The sequence below is a fragment of the Triticum aestivum genome, chromosome 4D, assembly GCF_018294505.1.
Source record: "Triticum aestivum cultivar Chinese Spring chromosome 4D, IWGSC CS RefSeq v2.1, whole genome shotgun sequence".
In the NCBI taxonomy this organism is placed as follows: domain Eukaryota; kingdom Viridiplantae; phylum Streptophyta; class Magnoliopsida; order Poales; family Poaceae; genus Triticum; species Triticum aestivum.
In genome coordinates this window covers 439,918,803-439,928,904 of record NC_057805.1, presented here as the reverse complement: position 1 = coordinate 439,928,904, position 10,102 = coordinate 439,918,803, and the positions used below count along the sequence as shown (strand labels likewise).

Sequence of the window (10,102 nt, the reverse complement as noted above, 5' to 3'; positions counted from 1 at the left end):
TAGATTGAAGACATGGGAGCATCGAAGACACTTGATGGAGGAAATTGTCATTTTCAAAATTCAGATGGCAAATGGAGATAAACTGACAGCTAGAGCATGAGGTAAAGCTGAATGTCATCTCCACACAGACTATTCTGTCTTAAAAACCAAGAATGTCCTTATTTTAACGTAAACATATGATATTTTTTATATTGACACAATTCTGAAACATATCTTTGATCCTTTATTGACATAGTACTCTCTCTGTTGCATAATAATGTGTGCAGTGATTTTCACGAACAGTTTGTGTAATTCACATCTAGATGTTTTTTAAAGATGTCACATTTAAACTCCCACAAATACATAATACAGCAACAAGAAACAAAAAAAAAACTAGAACAAAAAATAGACCACAAACAGAGTGGACATCAGTTTAGATGTGACATAAACAAACCCTTTCACGAAAGTCAAGGTTCACATTTTTTATGAAATTTACCGAGAAAACTTTTTCATATCTACAATATCAAATATATACCATATGAAAATGTATTTCATGATCTATTAATAGTATTCTTAATTTGTGTTAATCTAATCAGACATGAATTGTTTTATGAACTACAAGGAGCAAGAGAATATACTGACACAAATAGCCCTGCATGTGGTGCCTAAAAACCCGGTAATGTTACCCCACGAACGCCAGCTGGGAGGGGAGTGGCAAGCGAACATCATTTGATGTCAGTTTAAGTTGTGAGGAACAAACGACAACAGTTTTTAAACGAAAATTGCCTTCTCGGGAAGAAACTGTCATGACGCCTGGAGAAAATGCCACCCCTCACCACTTCCTCACAACTAGAACTGCTACGAAATCGTTCGCATATGCCACCCTCCCTGGCGAATGTTCGCCAGCTAACAGGATAAAAAAAAAAGATAGTCTTGCATGTGTTGGTTAAAAAAATGATAGTCTTGCATGTGTGATTGTCAACCGAGCCGTGCCCAAATCAGATCGATCGTATCATGCGTACTGTACATACTACCACAGAGACAAATAAGTACAGAGCACGCCACAGCGCTCCTCTCCTCGCCCATCATCATATCCCAGCGGCCCGGATTTGGACTCGACGCCGCGGCCAAATCTTTCGCGGCCGCAATCGCACAGGCCAGACAAGGAGTCCAGCCCCACCCCCGAGATGGCGACGACAACCGCGGCGGCGCCGGCGGCCGGGTACGGCGCGGACGGCGTGTACCGCTCGCTGCGCCCGCCGGCGCGCATCCCGGCCGACCCGGGCCTCTCCGTCGCCGACCTCCTCCTGCGCCGCGCCGACGCGTGCCCGTCCGCGCCCGCGCTGATCGACGCCACCACGGGCCGCGCGCTCACCTTCGCCGCCCTCCGCTCCGCGGTGCTGACGACCGCCGTCGCGCTCGCCTCCCGCGCGGGCGTCCGCCCCGGCGACGCCGTGCTCCTCCTCGCGCCCAACTGCGTCCTCTACCCGGTCTGCTTCTTCGCGGTCACCGCCGCCGGCGCCGTCGCCAGCACCGCCAACCCGCTCTACACCCCGCGGGAGATCGCCAAGCAGGCGTCCGACGCGCGCGTCAAGCTCGTCGTCACCGTGGCCGAGCTGCTCCCCAAAGTCGCCGCCCTCCGCCTGCCCGTCATCCTCCTCGATGACGCCGCCCCTCCGGCGACGGCCGACGTGACGCTCTACTCCGACCTCGTGTCCGGCGCGGACGAGTCAGCCTACCGCCGCCCGCCGACGAAGCAGAGCGACACGGCCGGGCTGCTCTACTCGTCGGGCACGACGGGGGAGAGCAAGGGCGTCGTCCTGACGCACCGCAACTTCATCGCGGCGGCGACGATGGTGACGTCGGACCAGGACGAGCGCGGGGAGCCGCCCAACGTGTTCCTCTGCTTCCTGCCCATGTTCCACATCTTCGGCCTCTCCGTCCTCACCTTCGCGCAGCTGCAGCGGGGCAACGCCGTGGTGGTCATGTCGGGGTTCGCCATGGACTCGGTGATGAGGGCCGTGCAGCAGCACCGGGTGACGCACGTCTTCTGCGTGCCGCCGGTGATGATCGCGCTGGCCAAGCACGGGCGGGCCGGCAAGTACGACCTCAGCTCCCTCAAGTTCATCGGCTCCGGCGCCGCGCCGCTCGGCAGGGACGTCATGGAGGTGGTGGCCAGGAACTTCCCCGACGCCGAGATCGTTCAGGTAACACCCAGCACAACCAACCAGCCAGCCAGCTGCTCTGCACTTTTTATCTGCTGTTTTAGTGACAGAGAGTGGTACGTTTACTCTGTTGTTTGGATTGGAAGGACCAGATCGACTTTTCAGCGTCTTTTTGTTGTGCTTTTGTGGGGACTCAATCTCTCTGCTCTTGTCGCTTCCCTGAAAAGGCTATAATCAGGTGATTAAGACAGGGTTTCCGTTGATGTGATTCCCTCCTTTGTGGCGATTAGAGCTTGCGAGTATACAGCAATATGCAACCAGCTAGATTTCCTAGTACTTGATTTTGACGGTGGATTCCAATATTTTGTCCTGCGAGTACAACCTGAAGTAATGCACCGCACAGTAAAAAAAAGAGGATCTTGTAATGTCTGCATAATGAATCTACACGGGGCTACTACAGTGCCGCTCGCCCGCTCCTAAGAATCAGCTGTGGGGATACTTGCCGCTTATGAGTATTCATATTCTTTTTTTAGATAGAGGCCATTTCGGTTGATATATTGAGGTGATATAACCGCATAAAAGGAACACATCCAACACGTCCAGCACAACCAAAAATAAACGAATACCCTTATTACCGGATTCCAACTTTTTTATCTCAGGTTACTGGTCGTTAATTTGTAACAATTCTGTGCTGTTGCAACTGTGATGCCAAAGTCAACTGTGTATATTTTTAAACCAAATGACAAAGTCAACCATTCCTTTATCAGTTACACGTTAGTACCTCTCTTGCCTTCCGAATCATTTTATTCTATAATAGTATACTATCTGTTTTGGAGTGTTACTTTTATCAGTTAGTACATGTTAGTAGCTTTTTGCTTTCTGTATCATACATTATGTAATACGTATATCTATATATTCATTTGTTCATTTATCTGAACCATCAATCTGGGAATAGAATTATGCGCCCTGCCCTCCCGTAAATAAGATGTATCTTCTACAAATATACATGAAGATGTTTATTTTTAGATAACTGTGTAGAATGAGAATCTCGTGCTAGCAAGCTCTGGCCCAATTTCAAAACTATGTTGAAGTGGTTTAGCGGTTGGTACACAGCACTCCTTGCTGTATATGGAGTATTTTGGCTTTATTCTTTCATGGTGATACCTGATACCTGTAAACAAGCTTAAGTAGTTCATATCCCAAGTTGTATTGTGTGTTGTGCTTTTCTGGCAGGGCTATGGTATGACTGAGACTTGTGGGATCATATCGCTTGAATACCCAGAAAAGGGACAAGCTCGTCAATTCGGGTCAACTGGAACACTTGTCGTTGGAGTTGAGGCAAAAGTTGTCGACGTAGAGACGCAAAACCATCTACCACCAAGTCAACTAGGAGAAATCTGTATCCGGGGACCACAAATAATGCAAGGTAAAAACTCGAACATGTGCGTTAGGTTTTTGTTCTTCTTCCCTGCCTTTTGGTACCAAACAAGCCCTTATTCATAGAACATACATAGTTTGCTTGATCAACTATTACATACTTGCCAAACTCAATGTAAATGATATATTTGTTATTACAATGGCATTGTAGCTATTGATAATATTGTTGTGTTACAAAATGATATTAGTTTTTTTCCACTTGTTATTGACATTGCACTGTTTATCGAGGCCTAGTGAGTTTTTAATTGTGAAAACCCTAGTGATTATCAAGAAGCTACTATTTTTATTCCTACATTATTTTCACCAACAAGAAGTCCACTAAATTTTCATGTATTCTGTCCTGAAGGGATTAGAAGGCCAGAAATTCTCCTTATATGAGTTGATTATTTGTAGGGTATTTCAACAATGTGGAGGCTACTGATTTTACCATCAAGCAAGGATGGTTGCATACTGGTGATCTTGGATACTTTGATGATGAAGGCCAGCTTTTTGTCGTTGATAGACTAAAAGAGCTGATTAAGTACAACGGTTTCCAGGTAATTTTTTTTTTGCAAAGTATTATTTAGTTTTCTAATGGTTGCTAGAGTCTTCGATTTGTGAATGGAGAGACCGCTATCTCAAGGACGGTTCTAGCCAGCCTCCGCAGGGCCCTTGCCGCTACTTAAGTTTGTTCCATATGTAGCCAACCATTACACTAATAGGGTGTTTGTGTAATATTGTGAATGACTGACATATCGGAGTTATCCAGAGTTCACCACAAGCATATTCATCAAAGTTTTAAAATAGCGGGCTATGCCATTTAGTGGCGGGTCAGCTAGAAGCTATGAAATGCTAAAGCGGAGCTACAGCGAGGCTCAGCGTTTGTCTTAAATCATGAAATTTTTGAAAAAAAATAAACATATATTATATATCACATATACTTGGCATACACATGTTCGGGAAAAAAAACCAGGCATTAATAAGGCGTCCTAATTCAATAACAAGAAGGAAGAGTTGGTTGGATGGATGGCTTTGTGGAACTCACTTACGTCCCTCCTCTGGCTGCAGCGGCTTACCGCCGCTAAATGACTCCAACTTTACTACTATAGCGGGAATAGCGAGATATTAACATCATTTTCAATTTAACGCTAAAAGTGCATAGCTTTAGCGGGAGGGTTCTCTAAAAGCTATAGAGACACTATAACGGGCTAATAAACTTTGATATTCATACCTCTAGATAGGACAACACCACACCTGATCCAATGGGAAGAATATTGTGTGACATTATTCATCATATACCTTAACAATATTTTGTTTTGCGAACTGTAGCCTCCCATTTTTTTGTGGAAATTATTCTTCATTGCCCACCGAGCTTAAAGTTCACTAAAAAGCCTTTTTTATTACTATCATTTTACCAAAAGCCTATTCATGTTAACTTAAGCAGTTAGGTTCTTGTTTATTGTCTGAATTGAAGCCTTGCTTTGTTAGTATCCAATCTAAGGATCACGACGGAACCCGTCCTTTTGCACTTGTTTTCTTGCTCGAACATACGTCATACTTTTGTCCTCTGTACATAAACCCCTCTGATCTTTTGTTTGTTTAACTGGTAGATTGCACCTGCTGAGCTTGAAGGGTTACTTCTATCTCATCCAGAGATTCTGGATGCCGTCGTTATCCCGTAAGTTGCCTCCGAAACGTTAAGTGATTCTAGTGGCTTTCGAGTATAAAATAAATTGTTGCAACCTTGTTGGTTTGGACTTCTTTTTGTCTGCTGTTTCTTATCTCTTGACTTGGAGCTCTGCTTGTTTCCAAGGTTCCCTGATGATGTAGCTGGGGAAGTTCCTATTGCCTATGTGGTGAGATCACCTGCCAGTTCATTAACCGAAGCGGACGTCCAGAAGTTTATCGCGAAGCAGGTGAGGCTGACTTCAAACCTTGCTAAATCGCGACATCAGAGTACCTCTACCTTAAACTCCAGGACCTCAACTCAAATAGCAGCACACTTGTGGACGAGTCACCATCACTAGCATGAAAAGACACACTTGAACAAGCAATGTTTTTTTGTTCTTTCACAACTGCATCCTAATCCAGCTTTAACTCTGACCTGCATTTCAGGTCACGCACTACAAAAGACTGAGGCGGGTCACCTTCGTGGAGAGCGTGCCAAAGTCAGCCGCAGGCAAGATCTTGAGAAGAGAGCTCATTGCCCAGGTCAGATCGTCCAAATTGTAGCAAAATCTGCTTCGAGATCGCGCTACATTTCCAACAATCTACTACCATTGGGCAATGCCGAGGTTTACAAATTCCTTTTGCCGGGGCATCGTTTTCGTTTATATGACGCGACATAAATGTCAATCTCAACATTGTACAAAAGATTGTATGTGACAAGACCATTGATTGTTTGAATGTACCGTGTATGGCATCTATACAACAAATGAAGAAAATGAATATCAATGAATAACGGCTATCTGTACAAGGAACGAATATGTGCCGACTGAATCGCGTCCTGCAACTGGGTGCCCCAGTACTCATGATACGTCGCGGGATCGGCCCCTACAAATCATAGAAAAACCGTGCGTTGTTTCAGGTTCAGCTGAAGAAGGGCAGGAGCAAAACAGCGCCGAGCAGACAGCCTCCGATCACTTGGGAGTCTTGGAGAATGACCAGAATTTTAGCTGTTTACCTGTGTTTGCTGAGCCTGTCATCATCATCGTGCTCGGCGTCGCGCCAAAGAGGAATGGTGGGGACGGGGCTTCTTCCTCCCCCTCCTCTCCTTGTCCCGGAGGGGGCGACGGCAGTAGAAGCAGCGAAGGGTCGGCGTACATCATCTTGCCGTAGCCCCTCTCCAGCGTCCCCTTGTCAAACCAGAGCAAAAAGGTCCTGGAGATTGAACAATAATGGTTCAAGTGAAGCGTTAGTACTTAGTAGTAGTAGCTGCAGATCGAAACCTACGATGGAGAAATCAAGATCAACCATGGCTTACTATTATTACCTTGGAATAACATCGTTGCAGCGCTGCCATCGGAGATGCATTCTGCTTGCTGCTGGAGGCTGAATAGCACTGTACCGCTCGGACGCGCATTTGACCTGCACGTACAAACACCGATCGGTTCATTCATTGTTAGTCGCATCACCATGATGATCCTCTCTGTTTAAAAGGGAGAAACAAAGACGGACTCCTGCCGCAGATGCATCATATATACCTGGATCCTCAGCGTGTCGAATCTGGCGTCGTCGAAGCGCGCCGACATGGCCAGGATGTTGGACCAGAGGATGTGGATCTTGACCAAGGCGTCGGCCCGGTGCAGCTGGAGCACGATCTTCTTGGGCTTCTTGTACTGGAACTTGGCCGCTATGTCGAACTCGTCCGTTCGAGCGATCTGTATATGGCCAGGAGTGGGTACATAGAAGATAACAATCAACAAAACAAGAGAGCCAAGAAAGAAAGGAACACAAAGAAACCAAGAAAGAGCATGCGATTCTATCGATGTGCATAGATAGTTGAGCAGGAACCTTGCTGTCGCCGATTTGGAGCGCCCGCAGTCCCACCCGGCTCAGCCGTCTCTGGCCCTGATTCTTCCCCGCTGGCGCCCCCTCCCCCTCTGGGCCGGCGCCTCTGTCGTCGGCGGCGGGGTTGAGCGCGGCTCGCATGGACGTGATCAGACGCAGGAAGGGCTCGCGGATCTCGAGCCCCAGCCGCGGCGCCCTGGCGGGGCCGCCGTGCTGGTACTGGCACAGCGCGCCTGCTCCGTCGCCGTTCGTGCCCTTCATCTCGTCTGGCCGCTCCAGCACGGGCGCGCCTGCTCCAGCACGGCAAGACGGCGAGTCGGTGCAGTCCGTCATCTCGTCTGGCCGCCGGGGGGCGGTGGGAAGGGAGAAAAGCGGAAGCCTGCGTCGGCACGCGGGTGTAGACGTACGACGCGTTTGAAGCTAGGCCGGTGCAGCGTGGCCGGTGTCCGGCGGGCGCACGAGTCGCCGACTTGCCCTGCTGCCGGCCGCGCGCCCGTGCGTATGTCTGTTAGGGCCGTTGCGAATTGGGATTGCGGTTGGTGCAGCTGCACTTTAGTGGGGCCGGGGTATATATAGGTACCGTGTGACGGGACGACACGTCCTGTGATGCTAAACTCGATCGGACCAAGAGCGGGAGGTTACTCAGGTTGGTGAGCTCGTCGTGGCCATCGCCAACCGAGCTGATCTTGAGCTCTTAAGACTTGAAGCTAGCTTCTTCACCTAGACCGTGTCACGGCCAATGCGGGTCGCCTCCGTCACACAACCACAACTCCAAAACCGAGAGGATCAATGCACACTCTTAACGTCTAGAGGAGTCGGCAAGTGGGTTGTAAGACCTGACCACGCCTAGGGAAGAAGTCATGGAGGAACCGTCGACGATGTTGCACATTGCACCCCGGATGCCCATGTCCCGAGTAGCACCCTATACCGAACACGGCGTTCAACATCCCCATTCCAAACCACGGACACCGCGAGCAACTAAGACAATGGCTTCATCAAGGGATTGCCGCCGCCATCGTGAACTAGTACCCTCTTTCTTGTAGGGTTGGATTATCGAATACGAAATGAGTTTGGACAAAACGTTCCCTTCCGGGCTATTGGGTTTATGTTCTTAATTTCATGGCGGGGCGCTAATAGCTGACACCAATGGAATATTCTTGGACCCTAAGGCTCACGTTGACTCCCTCCTTTATTGAATAGCCAAGTCCTCGTGAGTCGGGTAAACCTGTGTCCGGGAAAGAAAGCAGTAGGGAGGGATTGAGAGAAGCTTTCACGGTGAAAAATGGAGAGGAAAAAAAGCATATTGTTGTGGAATTTGACTCAATTAGAGCTATGGTTTGACGAGTGAGAAGGATAAGTAGGAGTAGTAGGCGGAGCCCGACCGACCCTAGGTGAGTAAGCAAGTTGCTTCTACTTGCTCGTCATAGACCAACAAATCCATTTGAGAGTTGTCTTCCTTTGATGTTAGTATCCGTTTCCTCTTCCTTGGTTTCTGTTTTCTTATTCGAGATCTTGCTTTTCATGGTTCTCATCTCTGCAAACTCGCGACAGCGCCCACACCTTGGGAATTGGTTTCGCCCGAAGCTCGTCAGAGTGAACAAAAGACCCCATGTCAAAGTATCAGAACAAATGCTTCTAGAAATCGGTACATATGAAATTTCTCGCTCCACCTCATCAGGGAGAAAAAAAGATGCCAATCCCTATTAGGAATGCGATAGTTGGAGAAAAAGAGACCCGCGGAACCAGACCTCGGGTTTTCTATGGTGCTCGAAGAGGGGCACCATCGTCCGATCCAATGAAACCTGACCGTTGCTATCGGTAAAGAAAAACTTGTGGTGTTATGCATATCATCACTCTAGAAATTTTTCTTGTTACTTTAGCCGATCTTAGGATATACTCCCATATTTTAGTCTAGGTATATCCGTATCTAGACAAATCTGAGTCAACTAATTTGGAACGGGGGGAGTATGACGTATCCAGGTGCTACCAAAAGTAATCAGAAGCAGAGCCTTTAGTACGTGCAATATGTGCTGCTGTGTTTTGGATCTTTGATACTGTGCTTGAGTGGACACCATACTGCTGTCTTGGATGGCTGGGAAACGTATAGTTGGCCATCTCACACTCAGGTTGCCGCAATTGGATGTGCGCCGTGAAACCAAGACAATGGTTTTTCTAAAACGCCAGGTTAATTTGTGCTATCCTTTTTGTCCCAACATCAATTTAGGAGCACAGAAGAATTCAATAAGATGACGCAAATGTTCCTCATGATGGAAAAAAGTGATCAGCCTTGGCCCAGTTTCGGGTATCACGGTTTCATAAGGGTATTTCTTTGACCAGGCTATGCATATTGCATACTGCATATTAAGGAAAAATACAGCATCAAGTTAAGTCGCAACCATACAAAAGGAAAAATAATGTAATTTTGTGTGATGTCATATTTGAATAAGCCATGCCAAAATCTGAGACTAAATTAGCACTAATAAATTCATTCAGAAGTTGCTCCAATGGCAAGATAAAAATTGGCGAAAACTGGAGTGGCAAAAGAAAAACAAAAAACTGAGTGCGAGATGGTCTTTTCCCTACTCCGTTTGGTCAAAAGGGAGCATTGACTATACAGAGTGGCAGATTGTGAAGCATTGTTAAAAGCTAGAGTGGCAACAGTGGAATGTCAAATTTAAGACAGTAAATGATGCTAGCACACGCAGTGGCACAAGTGTCTAAAACCCTGAATTATTAATCAACATATATATGCGTATGGTAATAAGAAGCAAGGTTGGTTGGTCGATGCAAACCATCAACAGTAAGAAATTCATGATATTATATTTTAAATAGAGTGTCATCCATGCATAGCATAGTGGAGTTGTATAAAAACTAGATCAAAAAATAAACAAACTACTCCCTCCGTTCCTAAATACAAGTCTTTGTATGGACTACATACGGAGCAAAATGAATGAATCTACACTTAAAATGCATCTATATACATCCGTATGTGGCTCATAGTAGAATCTCTACAAAGACTTATATTTAGGAAC

General features: G+C 47.0%; 2 protein-coding genes across 2 annotated transcripts; one reads left to right on the top strand and one right to left on the bottom strand.

Moving 5' to 3' along the window:
• Window positions 1–1,010: 1,010 nt before the first annotated feature.
• Window positions 1,011–6,014, top strand: LOC123098443 (4-coumarate--CoA ligase-like 1). Its single transcript, XM_044520427.1, has 6 exons — window positions 1,011–2,186; window positions 3,378–3,570; window positions 3,975–4,117; window positions 5,171–5,238; window positions 5,374–5,476; window positions 5,676–6,014. Exons 1-6 carry the CDS (start codon window positions 1,167–1,169, stop codon window positions 5,790–5,792), a joined length of 1,644 nt encoding a protein of 547 aa, XP_044376362.1. The 5' UTR covers window positions 1,011–1,166; the 3' UTR covers window positions 5,793–6,014.
• On the bottom strand, window positions 5,973–7,619 carry LOC123098444 (uncharacterized). The gene is made up of 5 exons (XM_044520428.1): window positions 7,074–7,619; window positions 6,764–6,940; window positions 6,553–6,647; window positions 6,244–6,440; window positions 5,973–6,113 (listed from the first exon to the last, which is right to left on the bottom strand). The coding sequence occupies exons 1-5, from the start codon at window positions 7,401–7,403 to the stop codon at window positions 6,025–6,027; spliced, it is 888 nt and encodes a 295-aa protein (XP_044376363.1). The 5' UTR covers window positions 7,404–7,619; the 3' UTR covers window positions 5,973–6,024.
• Between the last annotated feature and the right edge of the window lie 2,483 nt (window positions 7,620–10,102).

Coding starts and splice junctions, on each gene's coding strand:
- LOC123098443 (XM_044520427.1), top strand. CDS start 1,167: ATGGCGACGACAACCGCGGCGGCGCCGGCGGCCGGGTACGGCGCGGAC. Junction 5,239..5,373: donor CTGGATGCCGTCGTTATCCC/GTAAGTTGCCTC, acceptor CTTGTTTCCAAG/GTTCCCTGATGATGTAGCTG. Junction 5,477..5,675: donor AGAAGTTTATCGCGAAGCAG/GTGAGGCTGACT, acceptor CCTGCATTTCAG/GTCACGCACTACAAAAGACT.
- LOC123098444 (XM_044520428.1), bottom strand. CDS start 7,403: ATGACGGACTGCACCGACTCGCCGTCTTGCCGTGCTGGAGCAGGCGCG. Junction 6,648..6,763: donor TCGACACGCTGAGGATCCAG/GTATATATGATG, acceptor TTGTACGTGCAG/GTCAAATGCGCGTCCGAGCG. Junction 6,114..6,243: donor GACAGGCTCAGCAAACACAG/GTAAACAGCTAA, acceptor TATGATTTGTAG/GGGCCGATCCCGCGACGTAT.